Genomic DNA, 25,166 nt, shown 5'->3' with positions numbered 1-25,166 from the left:
TTAAATGTTAGTTGAGTCTGCTGATAACAAAATGAAGGTTTTGGATTTGGAGAGTGGAGCTGGAGAAGTCTGAACTTGAACTTTTGATCTCCTAAACTTGACAAAGGTACAAGAAACGCAATATTGATGTTAAGGATACTATCAGAACGAGCTATTCAAGTGCAAAAAGATTTGTTTGTTTGTTTTATTGACTACACAAAAGCATTTGATAAAGTGAAGCACAATAAGTTATTTGAAATATTACAGGAAACTCTAGATCTAGATTCGAGAGACCTCCGCCTTATCAGAAATCTGTACTGGGAACAAACTGCCACTGTAAGAATAGATGGAGAAGTGAGTCAGTTTACGAAAATCAAGAGAGGCGTTAGACAAGGGTGTGTTTTCTCCCCTGATTTATTTAATGTGTACAGTGAAACAATATTACAAAAAATAAGAGACATCTTGGGAATCAAAGTTGGCGGTGAAAACATCAATAATTTCAGATATGCAGATAACACTGTATTAATTGCAAGTGCGGAGGAAGAACTACAACATTTAATTGATATAATTGTAGAAGAAAGTGCAAAAATGGGTCTATCTATCAGTTGCAAAAAGACAGAATGTATGGTGATATTCAAAAAGAAGGAGAATCCTATCTGCAGGCTGAGAATAAACGGGGAAGACATAAAACAAGTACAGAACTTCTGCTACTTAGGAAGCTGGGTGACATCAGATGGCAGGTGCGACTTGGACATCAAAAGAAGAATAGGGATGGCAAAAGATACCTTTACGAGAATGAAGAGTATACTGACCAATACTAAACTAGGCATGACAACCCGCCTCAGAGTACAGAAATGTTACGTTTATCCAGTTATGTTATATGGCTCAGAACGTTGGACAATATCTAGTAACATGAGGAAATGAATTGTAGCAGCAGAGATGTGGTTTTTGAGGAGGATGCAAAGAATATCTTAGACGAAACGAATATCTAAGGAGTATGTCATAAACAGAGCAAACACAAAAAGAGAAATAATGTATGAGATCATGAAAAGGCAACGTACCTTCATTGGACATGTGATTAGGAAAGAGGAGTTAGAGTGCACGTTAATTATGGGAAAGATTGAAGGGAAGAAAGGAAGAGGAAGACAAAGACAAATGATGATGGAGACAGCAGCCAGAGAACTGGAAATGAATACCAATGAATTGATCCACTTGACCTGAAACAGGAGTGTGTGGGCCATGGCAGTCAAAGCTCAAACTGTCCACGGCACCTGAGAACCAAGTGCAATTGTTTGACTCTGTGCATTCTCTGGTGGGATTGTTGACGTTGCTGTCTTCCACAGTGTTATCGTAAAGTTAACCGGAGATGTCACCATGTCCTTTCCAGCCGGAATAGTGCGGATTTTCAGTGGGAATCCATCGCCTGCTGTCATCAGCTTCAGGCTGTTGAATGCCAACCGGATCAGCCAGTTTCTGCCGCACACCCAGCTTCTGTACAGGTGAGAATCGGGATGCTCAGGGGCGGGTTGACTGGATTCATGTCTGCAGCCCTATAAACTTCATCTTTGAAAAAGCTAAAGCTGTTGAACCTGGCAGGGATATAGCTCATAAATCTTGGAACTGTGGTGGAGATTTGGGTATCCAAGTTTACAACATCCTAAAAAGTAATGAGCTGGAATAAATGTGGTTAGACTTAGACAATGTACACAGATATTGTCTCCATATAATAGAATGATATTATACTAAGACAAGTTTATAGAAATTGCAATGTTGATTATAATGAAGAAATAGTAATTTTGATACTAGTTTCAGGAGGGGGTGAACAGCCTGAAGATCTTTTCTGTAGAAGGAATGCTGAGATTTCATCTTGATTGAGCTTTCTAAGTCTGAAACATTTTGATAGAATAGATATTTTTTGTTGATAGAACTAGAACTCACAATCTAATGAATTCATTAATGGATTAATCAGTGATTTTACAAGAAATTTCTTTCTCTAGAAAATGGTGAAAGCATGAAACACATTTTCACAGGGAACTGTTAAGATGAAAAGCAATGCAGCATTTTAGGGGAAAACTGGATAACCACATGAAAGGAAAGGAATGGAGAGAATCAGTGATGTGGTGTAAGGGAGACTGAACAATGAACACTAACAGACTGCTTGAGCCAAATAGTCTGTTTCAATCGAAAGGGAATCTGAAACGTTGGCCTTACCTCAAGGGCTTTGAATGGCAGGAAGAAGAACTTCAATAGTCACGCAGAGCTCTGAATGGACATCTTCCAGAGCACTGAGGTGCAGTTCTGTCCTGCACATTTTGGGGTGACGAGAATTAGCTCAAAGGTGTACAGTGCAGGTTTATCAGAACAACAATAAAATGGTAAAATTTAGAGTACATTGAGCAGACCTGGCTCCCTTCCCTTGAATTGGAAGACTTTAAGGAGCGATCTGCATTAAATCTAGCTTTCTCTGGGACAGAGCAAACCGGTGGAATTTAAAACTTGAGCCAGGACTTTTGGAGTTGATGATGGAGGGCATTTCTTTAACTAAAAGGCAGTGGAAATCTAGAACATGTTCCAAAGTTAATTGCGGCTTGGTGGGCGGGGTGGGGGGGTGGTGTCAATTGACTCTTTTAGGATTAAAAGTCTCAACGTCCAATATAAATCCTGAAAGGCTGAATTAAAATAGAATTTTTAGGATTTATGTTGGACGTTGAGATGGTAGAGGAAATGTTGCTGCTTGGGATTCAGCAGTAGAGGATCCGTCCTACAAATTAATTTAAAATGAACTTGAAGAGCTAAAGTGCCTCTTCCTGCAAATGAGTTAGAATGTATTCTGCAGGAAAGGTAGAATCCACTTTGAATATTGGGGAGAGGGTGTCCTCAGAATCGGCAGGCGATCTATGACTGGGGCTTACCGTGTTGGAGATGAGAAAGTGCTTTACTCAGTGAGGAATGGAAACAGTATAATGAGGTGTCAAGAGTTCGCAGCAGGGAAGTAATGATGGGGGTCTCCTGTAAGTCAGTGGTCTCTGTTCCATCTTGTCCGCAGTCTAATTCTTGTCTCTGTGCAGTGATCTGTCGCAGAGTGATTCCTATGTGAAAGATTTCTGGTTGAACATGCCTGCCCTCACAGCGCAGCTACAGAAACAGGCCACGGAGAACCCAAACGCTTCCTACTACAACATTAGTCTCCTCAAGTACCAGGTACAGAGAAAGAAAAAGTACTGGAGCAACTCCTGTCAGAACGTCAGCCAATGTTTAAAAAAAATCACGCATGTAATAAGCAGCCTTCCTGAAGTACAAGGTAGTCCCGTTCAAATAGAATGGTTTAGCAGGCTTGAGGGACAGCAATTATGGGCACACCATCATCTTACTCATGTCCAATAAATTTTTACTTTCATGAGGATGTCATTGACAAAAAAGGGCTTTGGTAATTGGGGGAAGGAAGACAGGATAGGAGGAGGAAAAAGAGTTGGAGGGAGGAACAGTTTAGACGGTTAGAGGAGACAAGAAAGGGTTTTTTTGGTTAAGGGAGATAGAATCCTGAGTGGGGGAGAGAGGGAAGAGGAGTGGAGTGAAAGTGGGGGACGGTGTGGGGAAGGTGTATTAATGTGAAGGACGCTACAGCGATTGGGAGGGTTGTGGTCCCAGTTTACCTCTCAGTGATGCCCTCTTTGTGCACGCCCCACAGGTGTCAGCAGCAGACTGCCCAGCCGTCCCCCTGAGGGTCGCCGCTCGTTGGAAGTGCGAGCCCACTCACACGGAGGTCGCGATGGATTACGAATACGCCGGGGAAAGCACGGCCATGGTGCTGACCAACTTGCATGCTCTGATGCCACTGGAAGGAACAATCCGAAATATCCAATCCCATCCCCCTGCTGCCTGGTGAGGGCCCCAGATCATCAACTCTTTGAGTGGGACTTCAGTGGGTGCTGCTTTTGGTAGTGCATATACTTATGCTGTTTGAGAAGCAGATCAAGCCCCTCACTCCCTTAGCTTCCCCCTCTGAGGGCATTTAATCTTTGCTTGCCCTCCACTAATCCCATCTACAGGTAGCAATACAACTCTTGCATCTGTGAGGACATCACCACAAACACTAACATCCAGTTACACAATACCTACAGAGAGTGAAGCTTCACCAATGATTAACTAACAAACTTTGACGTTATAACCACCTAAAGTAGCACCAGATTACACGATTGAAGGTTTAGATTATGAGGACACTCATTCCTCATTTATTGTCATTTAGAAATGCATGCATTAAAAAATGATACAGTGTTCCTTCGGTATGATATCACAGAAATCTGGTTTGTTGTAGGAGTGAGTTTTAATGAATATTTTAAAGGTAGGGTTGAAGCGATATGGGACAGAACACAAGAGCCTGGGGCTCCGCTATTTGAAGGCATGGTTCCAGTGATGGAGCTTTTAACCCTGTGGGTCTTCAGAAGTTGACACCCTGCTTTTCTTTGTGAAGGAATTCAAAACAGAAGCGACTTCGATGGAAGCTTCCAGATATCAATGCCCTATCTGGAACTGAAGGTAACAGACCTTGCAACTTGGGAGAAAAATCCGTACTGGTTTGGGAATGTGCATTAAAGCCCCTACCTTGTTCCTTTCCTAGGGATATATGGGAGGGATTAAGATGTGGCAAAGAGAGGAATGGTTTTGGAACATTACAAGAATTCAGGAACATGAGTTAACACTGAAATGTGTTTCCAAGGTGACAGATCAACAAAGATGTTATTGAACAGGTGAAAGGGGCAGAATGGCTTCCTCCTGCTTCTGTTTCTTGTCTTTTGTTTGAAAACAACAGTCTTTCCTGCAGCCTACACCTCCATTGCAGGGTTGGTGGATTGAACCTGTGATCAGAACTCAAAGGGACATTTGGGACTTTGGGTGAATACAGCAATTCCATTTACATAGGGGAATTCAGAGCTCGGGGAAATTCAGAGCTCAGGGCAATCCACCTTGATCAGGTCCTGAATCCTCCTGGAGACTAACCCAAAATAGAAACAGAAAATGCCAGAAATACTCAAAAGGACAGGGAGCACCTGACAAGAAAGAGGAACAGCTTTTAGTATTTCTCCATTTCTCCTGTTCAGCCTGCTAAATATTTCTAACAGATTCTGTTCCTTTGGGTAATTGGTTTTATTATTGTCACATGTACTTAGATACAGGGAAAAGCTTTTGCTTGTGGGCCATTCAGACAGATCAAATAATACAGAAGTACATTGAGGTAGCACAAAAGATGAGCAGGATGCTGAGTGTGGTATTACAGTGACAAAGCCATGATGAGGTAGATTGAGAAATCAAAAGTTCATCTTCATATAAAAAGTCTGTTCAAGAGTCTGATCTTGAGGCTGGTGGTATGTATGCTAATGTTTCTGTATATTCTGCCAGATGAGGTACGGAGGGGGGGTGGTGTTGCTGGTGGAGAAAAGAGGTGAAAAAGTCATGACCCGAATGGGAGGGGTCACGGATTTTGTTGGCTGCTTTCCCGAGGCAGTAGGACGTGTAGGCGGAGTCACTGGAGAGGAGGCTCTCCAAGTCCGGTGTGAGACTTCGGCCACGTGGCTCTGTCACTGTCTGACCGCGCCGCTTCTGTTCGGCTTCTGCAGGAAAAGGCTCCCTCTGTGCCAGCTGGGAGGTCTCTGATGGTCCAAACAAGCCCTCGCCCTTGGCACTGCAGTTTACGAGCGAGGGCAGCACCATGTCGGGTGCCGATGTCCGCCTGGTGGGCAATGGATACAGACTCTCGCTGGTCAAGAAGAAGTTAGTTACAGGTAAGTATGTGATCACTCTGAGGAACTGAAGCATTATCTGTGTGGGTGAGATCTATAAATCTAGATCTCTACCATGCATCGAGTGAGGGATGAGGTCTCACTTACAATGTCTCCTGCCAAGACTCTACCCTGATGTTAGTCATTGGATATTCAGTAAATCTCCTTCCTTCTCTTTACCTCGTTACAAGATGTTCACAGAATGGTTATAATGTAGGAAGAGGCCATTCAGTCTATTAAGTCCATACTGACTCTGTGGAAACAATCCAGATAGATGCATTCCAGTGTCTTTTCCATAGCACCTTGCAAATTCTTTTCTTTCATCTACGTATCCAGCTTACTTTTCAACACTACAAATTGAATAAACATTCACAGTTACCCCAGCAATTCATCCCAGACTACTGTTCCCTGTGTTGATTTTTAACAAAAACATTTCCTCATGATAGTCCTTGTTCTCTTGCCAATTGTCATTGTGTTCTCAGGTTTTTGGCCCTTTCACCAATGTGAACAGTCTCTATCAGCTATCTAGACACTTCTTGATTTTAAATGACCTCCATAAGATCCTTTCATATCTCTCCTCTTCCTAGGAACGTAACCCCAGCTTCTCCAGTTTATCAGTATAATTGAAATCATTAAAACCATTTTATAACTTTTTTCTAACCTTTCCAAAGCCTTCATGTCTTTTCTACAGTGTGACACCCAGAACTGAACACGTTATTCCAGCTGTGACCAACTCACAACTTCTTTGCTATTATACCTTTTGTCCCTATAAACCTGAAACCAGCATGTCTGTCTTACACAACCTGCCTTGCCATTTTCATCCATCACGGTTCCTGCAAATATAATTGATGTTCTGATTTATTTTCCTCTCTAGGCAAATACTTTGCAGGGTGCTAGTGCAGCGTTCTTCACTGGTCACATACCCATGTGTAGATACACCGTGTGTCCATCTGGGAGTGGTGTGCAGGATCTGTTTGAGAGATTCTACAGTTTCCAGTGGTCAGGAATTTCACTCATCAGCCAGTGGACTCCATGACTTCATTACCAATTCTCCAATCTTTATCTCAGAAGGTATCTCCATTCCAGAAAGAGTGTCCATTCCAGGAAAATGCTGAACAAAATTTCATCATGTTTCCCCAAGACTTTGAATTTTTGTGATCGTATTTAAAGTCGCTCATCCATTGGTCTCAAACTCTTGGCCCAGAAGACTGGCAAACGCTATGAGACAGAATCTAGAAATGCTCAGATTCACTGTCTGAACACAATTTTCAACCTTACCCCTACTCGTTCTTCTCTCCCCTGCTATCACTCAGACTCTGAAATAACCCGTTGCTGAGTACACTGGATCCTACAGTTGGGAGAGTCCCTGCATTTCTTTTACTGGAGCACAATGGAATATCAAGGATTTGGTTTATTTCATTATGCAGTTGTCTGGAGCTGAACGCTTTGTGATGTAAGACCATGCTGCCGATCACAATACTGACCTGTTCTGAAGTGAATGAGAGACGACTCTTTTCACTCCCTGCCACCTGTGTTCTCATGTTCCCAGGGAGTGTTCATTCCACATGAATTATGACTTGAAGGATTCCAAGCTCTTTGACTTCAAGAGTAAGAGGACAAAGGGTGCTAGCATAATATTTTCAAACACTGAATTACAATATTTGAAACTACCAACAAACTGGCGTGATAAATTTTCACGTTTCATATGTTTTACTTTGAGAATTCTGGATCTTTAACTGGATGTTGGTTATGTGGGACATTTAATTTTACTTTTTAATGAAGGAAGATTCCAGGACACCTGGAAAGCTGACATCTTTATTCTTTACAGAATCATTGACCACAGAAAGTTTAGTTTGTCAGGACAGAGTCTGATTGTATCTGAAATGCAAACTTAGTGGCTGTGTTTGCTAGTTGTGGTGCCCACACAATGGGAGTTTAAAATTGGCAAGGCTGGTGCTATCTGGAACTCGGGTAGACTCCAGGTAATTTGTGTGCCAGTGCTGGGCAGCAGGAAATTCTACAAACACACGCAAAAGTCCCTGGTCTGTCCAGCTTCAATAAGAACTCTGTAACTGTCTCTAAGTAGTCCTTACCCACAGCCATAATAAGTGGATTTCTGTTTTTTTTGGAGGGATGTTCAGAGGGGATGTGGCGCCTCCTGTTGGTTAAAGACCCCAACTGCAATTCATTGCTTCAGCTTATGCGCAATACAGGTAGATGGTCTTGGGCCAAGTCAGTGAGTTTATATCTGTACTATAGTGAGGGTCAGCATCCTAGGGAGAAGGGTGGACTCACACCCCAAAGACAGTCAGCACTATGGGGTCCTGTGCTCTCTGTGATAGTCACACCATGGACGAGGGGTGGCACTAGTTGTATCTAAAACGGATGAAATTTATTTTACTGAACTGTCTCTTGGCTGTGTTCTGAGCTGCTCTCTCTACCTGTTCACTGTGAATGGGGAGCGTTTAGAAAATTCTGACTCTGACTTGCAGCCTTGGTGCTTTATGTAAGATGAATAATTCTAACTGTGTTCCTAGAGGTATCTCGTATTTGTTACTGGGATTACGTTTGAGGTTCCTTCAGTATGAAAAGGAAAGAGTTCTGGGAATCAACCATGGGCTGATAGTTAAACTAAATGGCTCCAGCTATGGGGCAGGTAGGAATTAAGCTTGAAGGACGATTAAGATTCACTGAGGCAGGGGTGGGAAGTCAGGAAATAGAACAATCCTGACTCCCAATGCTCAGGAATGTTTCTCCCAGACTGAGGTCTGTGCTGGTGCTATAGCTATCCAACTACAGGGGCAACTTTCCTCATGGTGCCTTCTACTCTTGCTTCCCACCGTTGGTCAACAGAACATTTCCCTGCTTTCTTGCAGCCAATCAAATGTTAAACTGGCTTTTCATTGCCTAAATGGCAGTCTACTTCTCCTATTTTGTGTCCCAATTGCAATATTTGTCTGTGAGATAATCAAAGAAATAATTCTTTTTTTGCTTATATATAGCATCCATGTGGATTAAACTTCCAGTGCTATCTGAGACATTGGCTACTGTGGGCATCAACAGAGGCTTTTTGGGTGGTGTGGGCCAAAGCCTGCTGTATTATTGGCCTGAACTCTGTCACTAGGCCTCTAACAGTCCAGTGGAAACTTGGTCTCTTCCAGACTAAGTGGTCTCCCACTGTCCTCACTTAGAACTGGAGGTGCCCACCTCCCTGCAGAGCGACTGTTGCCGATTTGTTCTGGGCCTGGAGGGTGCTGTTCCTGCTGCTTTCCTCCTTTCCTTTTAAGTGATGATTTGAGATGATCCTGGATTTTATCTCTAAGTTCCTACTCTGACCACTATAACGATTAGGTGCTTTATTTTTATTTGACATATGTTTTGAGCTGTTATATTTAAATTGAGTTGTCAATACTGGAGATTTTCCTCGAGGTTTCATCATATGATCTCCAATCCGGGACCACATTGCTTTCACATTCCTTGTTTTGATCCATTCTCCAGAAATGTCCCTACCTAGCCAATTCGAAAACAAAATGTTTTTTTTTGCTGATCCAATCACAACCTCCATTTTTGCCAGCGGATTTCCTAATTTGTGAATGAAACAGTTCGAACAGAGGGAGAAAAGTTTTATGTTTCATTGTCCTTGTCATTTCTCTCCGTGGCTGTTATGAGCTACTGTCCCAGAGATTGTCAATGCTCAGTAAGGATGAAGAATGTATAAATTTTTTTGCACTATGTTCTTGTCTGAAATCACTAGAACCACCCAGGAGGGAGTTGCTGGTTGGGCTTTGTTGCACTGTTATTTAGATTTGTTGTGTTGTGTGTAAAGCACTTGTTTGAGAATAGTTATACAAACACGTACACTTTAAGCATGCTCCCGCATGTTTCCCTAATGCCTAGTGAGTAAGAGGAGAGATTTGCATAATTGGATAATTTGGATGTTTTACTCAATTGAGGATTTAGCCTCGTGCTGACTGTACAGTGGGGATCTTGAAGATCTGAGTTAATTGCCAATGTCTCACCTTCTCCAATCATTGCCTGCTCCAGAAGGTTCAAAAAATTGCAATTATAATTGGATAAAATTACACCAAATGGGTCGGGATGTGCTGCAATACAGATTAATCCCAGCCTCAGTCCAGGAGCTGACTAAATGGGGTCAGTGAGCGAAATGAAGGATTATTTGGTGCCATGCTTGGGAGGTGTCCACTTTCTAAACAGGTGTAACAAACCTTTGCACCCCACACTCCTTGTCCTTTACTACCAAGCACTTTGATCGTAAAAAGGTAATGTTATTCAAAGTGATTTCTTTCCAACTTGCATTATGGAAGAAAAGTAAAATTAACTCTCTAAGATCTCGTCAAAAACTTGAAAATCTGAGAAAACATTGTGAATGTATCCAGGGAATCCATAGTGTTAAGTAAGTTTCCCCTTGACTGACTGTATCAGATGGTCTGGAAACTTGAGATATTATGGATGATATTATGAACTGTACATATACATGAGATTACCTAGGGATTCTTTTTCAGAATGAGCCTTTACCTGGTTGCATTTGTTTTTCTTTTTGCTTCTAACACTATGACACCTGCCAGAGGCCCGAGAGTTCTGGATGGGTCAAGGGCTCTAAATTTGAGATGCTGAAGGAGCTCAAGAGGTCTGTTTGTTGATTTGTATTTACCTGAATGTTGATGGTGTTTGCTATTCTGAGGTGACATTTGCATTGTACACTGAACCAAGCAATAAAAATGACTCCAAACCAACTTCTGGCGCTGTTTTGTTTTCTACAGAGGGGATGGGAGAGCCAAGGAAAGAGACTCAAGGACTTTGTATAGACCCAGTAGGCCATTCAGCCCATTGGATCTATTTTGTCTAGTCCACTTGCAAATTTCCTCCAAGTGGACCACAACCTTGTCCTTTGGTTTGGAGGCTTGCATGCCTCAGTGACCCAGAGAGCTACGTCAGACTTGTGGGACCATGGTTTGGCTCTTAATAGGATCACCCATGCCAAACAGGTTAAAGGGTAGAGGCCAGATTAAGAGTGGTCCACCGGTCTTCCAGGTTCAGGGCTTCAGCTTAGGGCTAACAACCCTGACTGGTGAAACAAAATTATTATGGAAACAGCAATGAAGAATCCTTCTACATCTGAGTGTGACGGTATTCCTGAGTCTCCACCCAGGACTTGCGTGACTGACAGCAGTGAAAACCGAGTGGAAGTTACTGACACAATGAACACCACCAAGAATGGAGGACCTCCGTTGCTGCCCTCAATACCGGTGATGTTATGGGCAGTAAGTCGTGCAAACTTCAAAATTGGGGTATACTTGCTATCAACTAGACATGATGGAGAGGAATAATCTATAGGAAGGATGTCAAGGCTTTGGGGAGGGTGCAAAAGAGGTTTGTCACGCTGCTGCCTGGATCAGAGAGCAGGTGTATCACGAGAGGTTGCAGAAGCTAGGTTTGTTATCTCTGGAGGGACATGGCTGAGGAGAGACGTGATACACATTTGTAAGTTAATGACAGGCACGCAGTAGGCAGCTAGTGTCTTTTGCCCAGGGAAATATCTAATACTAGAAGGTGGGCATTTAAGGCAAGTTCAAAGCAGGTGTGCAGGGCATGTTTTACACAGTGTTGGATATCTGGGATGTGGTCCCAGGAGCGGCAGTGGGGGCATACAATGTGGAAGTATTTGAGGCTCATGGGTAAACACATGCAGAGAATGGAAGAATATGGACCATGTGCAGGCAGAAGGATCTGAGTTAATTGGGCATCATTAGCTTCATTAGTTCAGCACAACATTGTGGGCAAAAGTGCCTGTTCTTTATTAATAACAAAAAGCGTAGAGTTTCTTATTGTGTGAAAGAGAGGGAGAGAAATGAACTTGCGTGGACTCCACCTGCCCTTTTTCTCCTTTCTACGAGGATTCCACTCTCTTTCTGTTAGCACCATTGAGATGTATTTGTGTTTTTTTTTTAAATCATTGTTGTTGGGTCTCTCAACATTTCTCCTATTTGCTTCAGTTTTGCTCCCAACCAAAACCTGCAATAAGATTCCACCGAAAGACACATTTTCGCCTCTCCTCCCACTTTGGAAGTCTGACCAGGCCATTGCCTTTGTGACTATTCTAAAGATAAAGAAAGATTGGCTTTATTTGTCACATGTACATCGAAACATACAGTGAAATGCATCGTTTCCGTCAGTGACCAACACAGTCTGAGGATGTGCTGGGGGCAGCCTGCAAGTGTTGCCACACTTCTAAAGTCATCATAGCATGCCCTCAACTTACTAACGCAAACCTGCAAATCTTTGCAATGTGGGAGGAAACCAGAGCACCCGGAGAAACTGCACAAGCTCCTTACAGACTGCAGCAGAATTACAACGTATAACAGCACAGGGGCAGGCCATTTGGCCCACAGTGCTGTGCCTAACCAGCTAGAAAGCACATCAAAAACACCCAAACACTAATCCCTCCTGCCTACTCAATGTCCATATCCCTCCATCTTCCTCACATCCATGTGCCTAACATCTCTTTAAAAAGCCTCTAATGTATTTGCCTCGACCACCATACCAGACAGTGCACTCTAGACATCCATCACTGAGTAAAAAACTTACTCCTCACATCCCCCTTGAATCTACACCCCCCCCCACCCATCTTCAATGCATGCCATCTGGTATTAGACAATTCAACCCTGAGAAACAGATACTCCCTGTCTACTCTATCAACGCCTCACATTATCTTATAAACCACAACTCTAGCAATCTTGGTATCATCTGCAAACTTATTAACCAACCTATCTACATTTTCATCCAGGTCATTTGCGTATATACATCACAAATTGCAGAAGTCCCAGCTAGATCCCTGCTGAAGACCACTAATCACAGACCTCCAGCTCAAATAAGTCCCTTCAATCACTACCCTTTGTCTTCTGTGTGCAAGCCAGTTCTGAATCCGAACAGCCCATTTGCCGCAGACCCCATGAATCTTAATCTTCTGAGTTAGCCTCCCATGAGGAACTTTGTCAAATGCCTTACTAAAATCCATGTAGACAACATTCACTGTCCTACCTTCATCAATCTCTCATCACCTTGTCAAAAACCTGAATCAAGTTGATGAGGCACGAACTGCCACACACAAAGCCATGCAGGCTCTCCCAAATTAAGCCATGAGTTCCAAATTTCCCTACATCCTATCCCAAAGAATTTTCTCCGGCAATTCCCAACAACTGATTTGAGACTCACTAATCTATAGTTCTCAGGATTTTCCCTTGTTCCATTCTTAAATAAAGGTACAACATTAGCCACTCGCCAGTCCTCCGGGACTTCATCTGTGGCTGGAGAGGACACAAAGGTAGAGGTCAAGGTCCCAGCAATCTCGTCACTTGCCTCCTTTGATAGCCTGGGGTAAATCCCATCAGGCCCTGGGGAATTATCCACTTTAATATTCATTAGGAGGCCCAATACTTCCTCCTCCTTGACCTCTAATGTATTTATACACTCAGCACTGGTCTCCTGGACCTCCATATCCTTTACCTTGGTAAATAGTGAAGCAAAGTACTCATTAAGTACCTCACTCACATTCTCCACATTCAAGCAAATGTTTCCCTTCCCCCTTTATTCTTGAGTCCCACCTTCTCCCTAGTTATCCCCTTGCTCTTGGTGTATAAAGAGCTTTGGGATTCACCTTAATCCTACTCACCAAGGACTTTTCATGGCCCTTCCTTGCTTTCCTAATTCACTTTCTTTAGTTATTTTCTGGCTGCTTTATCCTGCCCATGTGCTTCATTTGATCTGAACTTTCGAAACTCTGTGTACTGCTCCTTTTCCTTCTTGACTAAATTCATTACCTCCTATGGACATCCAACGTTCTCTTATCTTTCCATCCCTCTCCTTCCTTCCTAACAGGAACATACCTTTCCTGTACTCTCTGCAGGAAATTGAACCCCAATCTTCCAATCAGTGGCACAGTAAAGTGCTACATTAACCACTATGCTACCATGCATCCCTGTCTGCTTTTCTCATCTCTACAAACCTCTCCTCTTCTCTCAGCACGTTCCTGTGCAACCATGGAAGATGCAACACCTGCCCTTTTGCCTCTCCCCTTCCCAGCAATCAGGATCCAAGCAATCCTTCCAACTTAGTGTGTTAAATGTGGTCTCCTTTATACTGGAGAACCTAAATGCAGATGGAACAACTAACACGCAGAACACCTGCGGGTGTGACTTTGAGCCTCCTGTTGCCCATCACTTGTTAATTCTCCATCCCACTCAGAATCTAGCCTCAGATGGTCCTCACTTGAGCATCAAGGATATTTCTCAGCCCAGTTTCTCTGTTGAGAGAGAATTTCAGTTGATGGAGGATATTGAGGATCCTCTCAGAAAATAAAAGGTTCATGATGGGTATAGGCAGCTGAGATCCCCTGAGCTCACAAGAGGAGCATCAAAAGGAAAGGAAAGGAAAAGGAGAATTCCTCTCCAGCAGATAAGGAAAAGGAGAATCCTAAGAGATTTAGAGCACAAGGGTTATTAGGGAGCCAATTGTCTCCTTAATGGTCAATGTGGCTGTTTATGTGTGGAGTCACATGGGATAGGTTAGATTTTATGAATATTTCTCATCTGTACTTACTGTGGAGAAGGTCCACATTGCCAGCAGTTCCTCTTTTGTAATCTTAATGCATAATGAGGTGGACAAATCCCATGAACTGACCATTGTGGGAACCTAAGAAGAAATTGCACGAATTCTGGCAGAGATAGTTGTAAGTTCCCTAGCCATGGGTGAGAAGCCAGAAGACTGGAAGATAATTAATATTCTGCCTTTATTTAAGAAAGACAAGCCCGAGATCTATAACCCACTATGCCTAACATCAGTGGTGGGACTATCAGAATTTGGAAAGACAAGGGCTGATTGAAGATGGTCAGTGTAACTTTTTGCATGGAAAATCAAGTCTCATGAATATGATTTTTTTTTTGAAGAGATGACCAAGGACATTGACAAGGACAGGGTTGTAAGACAGGGCCAAAATTCATTTTAACAAGGCTTTTGACAAGGTCCTGTGTGGTAGCTGGTCTAGAATGATTGATCACATGAAAGCCAGGGTGAGCCTGCTAAGTGTATACAAAATTAATTCAGTAGAAGGAAGCGGAGGGATGTTTTTCAGATTGGAGCCCTGTAACCAGTGGCATGTCTGAGAGTTTGGGGCTGTTTGTCACCTTTTATATTGATGACAATGTTATCCACATTCAGCGAACAGCACCAGAATGGGTAGGATAGTGGATAGTGAAGAGGATCATCCAAACTTACAAGAGCATAGAGACCAACTTGGGAAGTGGGTCAGAGAATGGCAAATGGAATTTAACTCGGATAATTGCGAGATTTGTACCTTTGGTAAGTTACTCAGGAAATGGTACGGCCCTGGAAAGTGCTATGGAGCAGAGGGACCGGGTGTTCACTGAAAGAGGAGGCACAGGTACAGAGTTCACTGAAAGAGGAGGCACAGGTAGACAGCATGGTGAATAAGGTACTTGCACATTTGCCTTCATTGGTATAAGAGTTGGGACTCTGTGCACCGTTGTACAAGACGTTTGTGAGAACTGTGTGCAATTCTGGCTGCATAAGTATAGGAAGAATGTCATTAGGTGGAAGGGGTACAGAAAAGATTTCATAATGATGTTGCCAGGACTGGGAATTGACACACTGGTGAGCTGAGACTTTATTTTTTCCCCCTGGAGTGTAGAAGGCTAAGGGGTGACCTTGTAGACGTTTATAAAATCATGAGAACCATAGCTAAACGTGAACGGTTACAATAATTTTCCTGTTGTAGCAGTTCTCAAAATTACAGACGATGTTTAAGGGGAGAAGGGAAAAATTTAAAAGGGACTGGAGGGCCAATTTTTTCACAGTGAGGGTATTTGAAATGAAATAGTGGAGGCAGATAGAATTACTAAAATGTCTAAAAAGATATTTCGACACATACATCGAGCGGAAAGTTTAGAGGGATGTAGGTCAAACACAGGGACGGGGAACTACCTTCAGTAGTAGACAACTTGGGTGGCACATACGCGTTGGGCTGAAGAGCCTGTTTCTGACTTGTGTAACTCCATGACAATAACTCTGCGTGGTCGATACTTTAATTATGACGGGCGTCCCAACACGGGCTTCGTTGGCTGGAGGCGATAACCGGCCCTTCGGCCCCACCCGTCGTAGTGTGATTGTGGGTGAAAGCTCTGCTGTGCAGTTCGCCTGCCGGCCTGTAGAGGAGCCGTCGCGCCATTGTAGCGCGGTGATGAACGAGCCAGCCCGGCCGGCGACGGCGCTGGAATGACCTTGCTGCAGTGACGGGAGTTCGTCTTGGTGGTGGCTGTAGGGGGCAGCTGGGCTGCAGTGGCTCGCCCCGCCGGCGGCGGTGCTGCCGCGGGAGGTTTCAATGCGACGTAGTAACGCGCTGAGGGCGGCGGTGGTGCTGTGTGGGGAGGCCGGCCTGGCCGGAATTCGATCGCCCGGGTTCAGCTCCTCCCCTGGCTAATCGGGAGCCGGCGAGGGGCAGGCGCTATGGTGAGTAAGGCCGGGAGTGGGTAGTGCGGTTCGGTCACACAACGCAGTTACCCTGCTCCTTTAGGGTCTTGGAAGCTTCACTCCCCTGGAGAGCGGCGAGGGAAGGAAGTTCGCGGATGCAGGGTTGGAAGGAAAGCGATGGAGAAGGGGAAGGCAGAATGAGAACAATCGAACAGGCGCATTCGGTTTTAAGACCATAAAACATGGGAGCAGAATTAGGCCATCCAGCCCGTTTGGTGCCTCAGGGTTTGTCCACCCCTCCATAAGATGACGGCTGTTTATCTCAGTACCACTTCCCTCAAGGACCCATTGATTTCTTTACTATCCGTAAAAATCCATTGAATGTCCCGAGAAACCAAACCTCCACATCACCTCTGAGTAGAGAATTTTCATTCCTTTCTGGCTTGGATGACCCCATATTCTGAGACAATGATTCCTGGGTCTACACATGCCAGCTCGGTGATGGATATTCCCAGCATCTACCCTGTCAAGCTCTGTAAGAATTTTGTACATTTTAATAAGACCACCTCTTGTGCTGAGATGTTTGGAGAATACAGTGCACATCAGTACATATGGTAAATTCATCATCTCAGCGTTCAATCTTTGAACCTTCATTGCACTCTCTCTATGCCACAGAGTCTATAGCAAAAAATAACCTTCTGTCGGTCAGGAAATCACACCTTAACATCGATCCCAGATGTTGTTTAATCAGATATTATACAAGGGGTGATTGATAAGTTCGTGGCCTTCGGTAGAAGGAGATGAGTTATTAACTTCAGACTTTCTGCATTTTCACTCAGAGTTGAACTGCACGTGCATGTAACGAAAGCTGTATAACTCATCTTCTACAGTAGGCCACAAACTTATCAATCACCCCTGTGTGGACCACTTCTACAAAGAAGGGATCCGTATGCCCCACGACCGCTAGACTAAATGTGTACATGCAGGAGGGGACTACGTTGAAAAATAAATGTGCTAGGTTTTCTAAAAATTAACTCCTCCTACTTTGGGCCACGAACTTATTAATCACCCCTCATACGATTGAGCAAGAAAAGAATTGAATTGACTTTATTTCTTACATCCCTCACATACATGAGGAGTAAAAATCTTTACGTTATGTCTCCATCTAAATGTGCAATGTGCACTTTATAGTAGTTTGCAATAAATAGTATGTACAACAGGACAGTCAATATAGCCTAGAAATAAAATTGTAGTAGCGTGAGTTAATCAGTCTGATGGCCTGGTGGAAGAAGCTGTCCTGGAGCCTGTTGGTCCTGGCTTTTATGCTGTGGTACCGTTTCCCAGATGGTATCAGCTGGAACAGTTTGTGGTTGGGGTGACTCGGGTCCCCAGTGATCCTTCGCGCCCTTTTTACACACTTGTCTCTGTAAATGTCGTACTGGGATCCTCTAATAATAAAGGCCAACTTGCTGTGTGTCTTGTGCTAAACCTGCACATTAGTTTTTTTTAGGAGTTTGTGTCCAAGAACACTTAAACACTTTCTCAACACCAACCCTTTCAATCTCTGAGTTTTAAAAAAAAATACCTTTTTTCAACTAAACTGGATTACCATGTTGTTGAGGTTACAGTGAGCTCGGCGAATATCTCATTAATTGGTGGTCCTTCTACTAAATCACATGTTTATATGCCTATTCACAGGTTCGTCAGTGGCACGTGTAGTGGTTAACACAACGCTTTACAGTACAGGCGAACCAGGATCAATTCCCACTGCTGCCTATGAGGCGTTTGCGTCATCTCCCTGTGACCGCCTGGGTTTCCTCCCGTAGTCCAAAGACATACTATTTGATAGGTATTGGTCATTGTAGATTGTCCCCTGATTAGATGGGATTAAATCGGGGGATTGCTGGGCGGTGTGGCTCGAAGGGCCTATTCTACTCTGTATAAACTATATATAGCACCTGAATTTCCTCTGCATCTTTTTCATGGTAGAAATGGGGTGAGGTAAGATTGAGTGGAGGAGTGAGTGTAATTACTTCAAGAAGAGTGACATCATTGCTGAACTGGTTGGTTACATCGCCTCCTGGTTTGGTGACTGGAGGCACCATCCATCACTTTGACTCCCACTGTCCAGGGCATGCCGTCTTGTTGCTACCATCGGGGAGGAGCTACAGGACCCGCACACGTTTTAGGAACAGCTTTTTCCCTTCCGCCATCAGATTTCTGTGTGGTCTATAAGCCCCCTTATCTAAGAAGGGACGTGCTGGCATTGGAGGGAGTCCAGAGGAGGCTCTCAAGGCCAAGTCGTTAGGTGTACTTAAGGCAGACCTTGACAGGTTCTTCATTAATCAGCGCATCAAAGGTTACTTGAGAAGGCAAGAGAATGGGGTTGACAGGGATAATAAGTCAGCCATGATGGAATAGTGGGCAGACTAGACGGGCCAAATGGCCTAATTCTGCTCATGGGTCTTATGGTCAATGGTTACCCCACTAAAAGTACATAAGTGGCTGTAAGGTGTTTCGAGGCATCCTGTGATGATGAAAGACACTGTAGAAACACAAGTTTATGTAGATTTTAGTGTTTGGCAGATGAGCCCCAGTTGGAAAACAAGGAAAAAGTGTTTTGTGAAGTGAGTTATAATCTGGATTTTTTTTTTTACCTCAAAAATTGTTGGGAATTTACTCAACAGTAACTTTCAAAGGAAAGTTGGATTGGTGATGAGAGGGCTAATATTTGTACTGTTCTGGTTGAAGTGAATGAGTAAGACCAGGTAAATAGCACTTTCAAGAAACCAGCCCAAATGTGACGAGCTGAAAGCTCTCCTTTTGCATCGTGCATTTTATTAATCATTTCTTTTGTTTTGATCATAGAATGCAGGTAGTCTGACTGCGTTGGTGCGGTGCCTGTATACTCTACAGGAGGAACGTGTTGAAGCTTATAGGCTGTTTGATTTGTAAGTAAATATGGAGAGGATGTACAAATTTCTTTAATCACTTAAAAAAGACATTCCCAGTTTCTCCTCATTCTTGTATGGATTGTACTTTGGTTTTGGCGCATGTCTCTCTCAGAAGAATCTCTGCATCACCAAAGCAGTAGTATTTTAAGAAATTTGTCTCCTTTTCCCCAAGTCACCTTTTATCTCTCAGATCTTCCATCCCAACAGATTTGTCAGTCTTGAGATCACAATCTAGTGTCTGCTGCATTATTAAACATACAACTGGGCTCACATTCCAAATCAATTAAACAACTTTATTTGTAGAAGTTATAGAAGTTAAACAAGTTGGACACTAATGCTGTGCTGCAAGCTTTCCTGGAGTAATTATACTGAAAGGTGCATAACTGACATGCTGCAACAGGCAGCAGAAATCACTTTCAGTTCTCGTTTAATCCTCAAATCGTCTAATCATTCAGCTTGGTTTCTACAAGTTTTGCAGTTCACTCTCACTCAGAATATTTGCTGCTTTTTTTCTTATTCTTAACTCTAACATTTTATCTGAATATCACTCATGTCCTTTGTTCATTCTCCATCTGATCACCCACTTGCTCTTTGCCATGCTTATGTTTGTCTACTCAGTCTTTCGTTTGCAAACTCTCTCTGCTTCTCAACCTCCTAGTTCATCATTTGCCCTCTCCTTAACCAATTTTCACATTCCCAATCTCTCTGAATTTCATGTTCCTAACCCATTTTCCCCAAAAAAGTGTCCATTACCTTGCGTCCTTTAGTAATCCTTGCTTCCTCCCACAATCTGCTCTCTCTCTTCCCCATCCCAGCCTCAGCTGCCTTCTTCCCCACCACAACTCCATCTTTACCCTTCTCCCTACCCCCCCACTCGCTTTAGCATGCTTCCTGTCTCCCATACCATCCCTATTTTCCCCACCCTCTCTCTGGAGATCCCCATCCCTAATCCACCTTTTCTCTGGAGCTCCCTACCACATCCCACTCCATCCCACCTTCTCTCTGGAGTTTCCCACCCAACCCTCTTTATAGGGTTCCCCACTGCATCCCACCCCACCCTTTCCCTGGACTCCCCCATCCCACACCACCCTCTAGAGCAGGGGTTCTCAACCTGAGGTCCATAGACCCGTCGGTTAATGGTAGGGGTCCATAGCATTAAAAAGATTGGGAACCCCTGCTCTGTAGGTTTCCTTCTCCCCTGCACTCAAATCTCTGGCATTTCCCCAACCCCACCCAGCTTCTGCAGCATTCTCCAACTTCCGTTCGGACCCCCCTCTCCTGACTTCCTCTCCTTCTCATCCTCCCTTCTCTCCTCAACACTTCCTTCCTCCGCCCCACCACCCTCTTCCACATGATTCTGTATCCCCCTGCATTTTACCAGGGCTTGCCTAGGCTTTACCTCCACTGATCTCAGCTAACAGAAGAGAACCAGAGAAGGGATACTGCATGATTGCTGGAAAACTGGTGTTTAAAAACCACAGGCATCTTTGATCATTTTAACTGCTCTCTGTTCCAGAGGACACCAGGCTTATCTCCGCTCAGCTCCTAATTATGACTTCATCAGATACCGGCAACTTGTACATGAAATCACACAGGCCTTTAACCGCATCTCAAAGGAAGTGATTCAGCTCAGGGACCGATTTCAGGAGGATTTCGACCGTCCAGACCTCTCAAAACACATTGAAAGAATTCAGGAACGGGAGCAGGAGAAATTGGTGCTGGTAAGGTGTTCGGGTGTTATGAAGGAAGAGGGATAGTTGTGAGATATTGTAGGAATGTGTGGAGTTTGAGGGAAAGGTGATGTTGGGAGAATACAGGGAGAGGCAATTATTTATAAGTAGTAGAAACGAAGGCTAGATTTTGAAAGAGTAAGTAAGGACATATTATTTCTCGTAGAAGGAGGGTTAGTAACCAGAAGACAGCGTTAAGGTGATCACCAAAAGAACCACATGGAAGATTAGGATTTTCTTTTGGACACAAGTTGCTGTGACCTGAAATAATCTGTTTGAAAAGGCAGGCAAAGCAATAAATAATTGCCGTGTTAAAACTTGTAGATCAATAGTGAAGAAAAAACAAGCAAATCAGATCAGTCCTGCCGGAGCATCTCGGCCTGAAATGTCAACTGTTTTTTTCCATAGATGCTACCTGGTCTGCTGAGTTCCTCCAGTATTTTGTGTGTGCTTAAATCAGATTAATTCATTAATTTTTAAAAAGAACGGCACAATTATAAAATTGTCTTCTGCAGACACAAGAAACTGCAGATGCTGGACTATGGAGCAACAAGCAATCTGTTCGATCCACCTTCAGCAGATTGCCTTAACCATTTGAAAGAAAATGTGGAAATGCACATTAGTATCAGTAAAGCAGAGGTTAAGTGTGTAATCTAGGAAAAAGTCAACCAAATGTGGCAAGAAAGATGGGACAGGGAGGGGAAAGGGAGGCATTTATATCAAATACAAAAGAGTGTTGCAGGTACTAGGGTAGGTAGTGGATACAGAAGAGAGGAGACTGTGTGGACTAGGTTAAGGCTGGGGCACTGTGCATTAAACAAAACATTGAAAATGATAGGGAAACACCAGACAGGATTGTGTGAGGAATGTCAGGAAGAGGAGTCAGTAGAACATGTAGTTCTGAGTTGCAGGAAGTATGGGATACAGAGAGAGATGATGAGAGTTAATCTAAAGGAATTGGGGGTGCAGGAACTGACATTAAAAGCGTTGCTGGGCATGGGTGAGAGAGCACAGGTCCGGGTATTTTTAGCGTTCTTAAGGGGTACAGGGGTTTTTTTATAGGATATGACAGATAAACAGGAATAGGGTACTAGGATGGTCAAAGATGGGAGGGTAAAGTGTAGGTTTGTGTGTGTGTGTGTGTGTGTGTGTGTGTGTGTGCGCGCGCGCGCGCGCGATTGGGTGAAGGAATTTAGAATGTATGTCTAGTGCACATTCCGGAGCAGAAGGTGGCAGTAATGCACCATTAAGCTGGATGCCAACTGCCGTAAATCAAGATACAGACAGACACACATTGCGTTCTGGCTCCATCTAACATAGTCGTACGTGGGTCAGTACGTTGCAGATACCAAGCAGCAACGCTGGGAAATCTCCCCCAGCCCACCTTAGTATGGCACCGTTTATTTTCCATTTTGGTTGAGCTGACATTAGGCAAAAATTAGATCTCCTGGCTGCTAGTGAGATTGCTGAAGCCCAAGCTGCTGTCATTTGGCTAACCAGCCTCATGCGAATGAGCCCATGAGGTCTCATTCTGTTTTTCCATGGACATTCCTGAGTTAGTACAGTATAACTGAGAAAAGTGAATACATCTAGGTTCCTAAGGAAAGGACAATGTGATTTGGAGAGGTAAAGTGCAAAGTATTTTCTGTTCTCATCCTCCAGACGGCTCAACTACAACTTGCCAAACAGAATGCATTGGACCATCCAGGGAATGAAACATACGAGGAAGAAGCTCGGGAACTGAAGCACAGGTGGGAATACTGCATCATACACCTTCTCCGAGGTTGGCTGCCTTGTGCACACCTGCCCATGTCCTGGCCTGCTTGTCCCCAACCACTGAATCTGGCTGCCACTCTGTGAGCTGATGGTTGGGGCAGTGAGTACCTTGAGCTCTCAGAACTCAGGTTTAAAGGAAAACGTTGTCCTCTAAAGCTTGGACTGAACGACAAGGACATGATTCCAGTTGTCAACGAGTGAGTCAGCTGGGCTCACTATTCTAAGAAAGCCAATTCTGTGGTGTACTGTAATTTGGTAATATCATGGAGGGGTTTAATAATGTGAAATTAATCGCACACATTAAAACTAGGTCCCTGGTTTTTAAGTGCAAGGCAGTCACTAAAAAGTCTAGTTGAAATTTCAGGTGAAACCCTTCCCCAACGATGGTTGATAACGTGAAATATAATGTGAGTTGTTGAAGCTAGCTACATCAATGCATTTGAAATGAAGTTTGATAAAAATGTAAGAAAGTGAAGAACAGAAGGATATATTGATAGGTTGGAAAATGATTATATTTGGGGAGGAAAAGCACCAGAACAAACTAACCAGGCCAAATAGTCTGTTTCTAAGACATAAAATATATATGGAAGCAGGAGATGTACCCATGACCTTTTAACAAAAGTGAAGGTGGTACGGCTTGACACACTTTGCTGTGTCTTGCTGCACTCCCCGTCCTTTCTCCAAGCCCTGGTCCAGACAAAGAGTGCATTCCTGACTCGATGTTAGATGAGGATTGAATGGACAAATCAGCTTCCCAGTGATAATCTTAGCCAACTCAGGACAGATCTTCATAATTCAAACTGTCACCTCTGGATGTTTCTCAAAGCATGATTGTAACTGTCATCAGTACCCACTGGGCTGAGATGGAGGAATTGGTGATGGTTGGGGAGAAGCAGCCAGGATTTCCTCTTCCATTCATTCTCCACTTACCCCAGAAACTACCTCTCTCTCACCTTGGTATTATTGAATTTTGTTGCAAAGCACTGCCGTTCCAATAGCTTGCTTTTACACACTAAGCATGTGATGTAGTGCTGCTTTAACAGGCCTATAGAGGGCAGCCTGTAAAACCTGCGGTCAAAGTGGTCACAGCACTGATGAATCACTTCTCCACAGTTCTGATTTTACTAAATATTTATCACTTTCTCCAGGATTAATAAAACAATTGAGGCAATCAACGAGATTCTTCAGGACTTCAAATACGATTCTGAAGAGATTGAATCCAGTGGATAGTCCAGTGAGGAAGATCTGTCAGAGACACTGGATTAGTGCATAAAGTTATTCCTCAGAGTCACCTTTTCCTGCCTGCAGTGTCCAGGATAGCTTCCTACTCCACCTGAGGATGGAACTTCTGTTGTCTTGCATCTCTTCAATACTTGTCAAGACCTCTGTATTGCCACAGGTTGGCCCAAGCAAGTTCATTCTCAGAGAAAGTGCGGGATATACAGGGGATCAATTTGAGCAAAAGGTGTCTAAAATAACAAACTTTTTCTGATGAGAATGCAACAATTGAGTTGGAACTGACTTAACTTTCACTGTTTTCACTGAGCTAGCTGTCTGATAATCTGTATGTAGCATTCATCCACCGGGCTCGTCTTTCTGAGGATTAAATAGTCCACCCATTTGATGAGTGTTCTAATCTGTGATACTGCACCATTTGTATATACGAGACAGGTATCTACGTAGTTGCATTTGGCACGCCCTGTGAAGTGTCCCCTTGTTAATGTGATAGGCCCTGCCTCACTGCTGTACTGGAAGTGTTGGTGTGAATTATCTACCCAAGTCAATGGAATCGGTCTTCATTGCGGGCAATTTAACAAAAACATTATCACTCTTTTTGAACTCTGATTACATTGGAAAGTCTACATTTCTCAAGACCAATGAAGAAACTGCTTCTTGAAATATAGCAGGCACTCAATTACCTCTTTCAAATCTTTATTTCATTTACTAGAACTACCAATGAGATGTCATCTAGTGTTAAAAGTAATAAAATAAAACAGCACAGAGGAAAACCACCAACTCCAAGTCTGAAGCCGTGGTTAAGAAGATCATTTTGTTAGTTGTAATGCTATTTGCATCATTTTATGTGTTGAAGATATGAAGTATTAGAAACTGGTATTTATTATAAATATTAAAACAACAAGGGTATAAAATAGAAAAACATAGGAAATAAAATCCATCACCAAAGTTTATAATCCATAAAACAAATCTCAGTAATTCCCGACAGAACAGTCATTGAAACTGGAGCAGGAAAACGCTGGAATTTACTGAACCCCAGAATTCTCATTATGGAGTTATTGTCCGGGAGCTACTTCCTTCTGGCACCAGTAAAAATTCATTGGGCATTACGGTTCTGCTTCCTAGCCCCCACAGTGATTGTACTTGACCAGTTTCTTGAGAGACTTTACCAAGAGAGCCAGAAGTATGGTAGAGTTTTGCACTCATATCAA

At 43.4% G+C, this 25,166-nt stretch overlaps 2 protein-coding genes across 3 annotated transcripts in view; both read left to right on the top strand.

Annotated features, from left to right (window-relative positions):
• The window catches only part of LOC140188350 (F-BAR domain only protein 2-like), an 81,008-nt gene extending 70,505 nt beyond the window's left edge, over nucleotides 1-10,503 (top strand). For both annotated transcript variants that reach the window (XM_072244519.1, XM_072244520.1), the window contains 6 exons: nucleotides 1,323-1,478; nucleotides 3,048-3,180; nucleotides 3,668-3,861; nucleotides 4,451-4,515; nucleotides 5,595-5,759; nucleotides 6,631-10,503. In XM_072244519.1, coding sequence (XP_072100620.1) covers nucleotides 1,323-1,478; nucleotides 3,048-3,180; nucleotides 3,668-3,861; nucleotides 4,451-4,515; nucleotides 5,595-5,759; nucleotides 6,631-6,653 — 736 coding nt within the window. In that variant the 3' untranslated portion in view covers nucleotides 6,654-10,503. The remainder of the gene's footprint in view (nucleotides 1-1,322; nucleotides 1,479-3,047; nucleotides 3,181-3,667; nucleotides 3,862-4,450; nucleotides 4,516-5,594; nucleotides 5,760-6,630) is intronic.
• A 5,677-nt stretch (nucleotides 10,504-16,180) lies between these two features.
• Nucleotides 16,181-24,341, top strand: rex1bd (required for excision 1-B domain containing). The gene is made up of 5 exons (XM_072243823.1): nucleotides 16,181-16,298; nucleotides 19,128-19,210; nucleotides 20,730-20,934; nucleotides 22,606-22,694; nucleotides 23,868-24,341. The coding sequence occupies exons 1-5, from the start codon at nucleotides 16,296-16,298 to the stop codon at nucleotides 23,947-23,949; spliced, it is 462 nt and encodes a 153-aa protein (XP_072099924.1). The 5' UTR covers nucleotides 16,181-16,295; the 3' UTR covers nucleotides 23,950-24,341.
• The last annotated feature ends 825 nt before the right edge of the window (nucleotides 24,342-25,166 follow it).

Source organism: Mobula birostris, chromosome 26, assembly GCF_030028105.1.
Source record: "Mobula birostris isolate sMobBir1 chromosome 26, sMobBir1.hap1, whole genome shotgun sequence".
NCBI lineage: Eukaryota > Metazoa > Chordata > Chondrichthyes > Myliobatiformes > Myliobatidae > Mobula > Mobula birostris.
This window is presented reverse-complemented; position numbering and strand designations above follow the sequence as displayed.

Coding starts and splice junctions, on each gene's coding strand:
- rex1bd (XM_072243823.1), top strand. Junction 19,211..20,729: donor GCTTATAGGCTGTTTGATTT/GTAAGTAAATAT, acceptor TCTCTGTTCCAG/AGGACACCAGGCTTATCTCC. Junction 20,935..22,605: donor AGCAGGAGAAATTGGTGCTG/GTAAGGTGTTCG, acceptor CTCATCCTCCAG/ACGGCTCAACTACAACTTGC.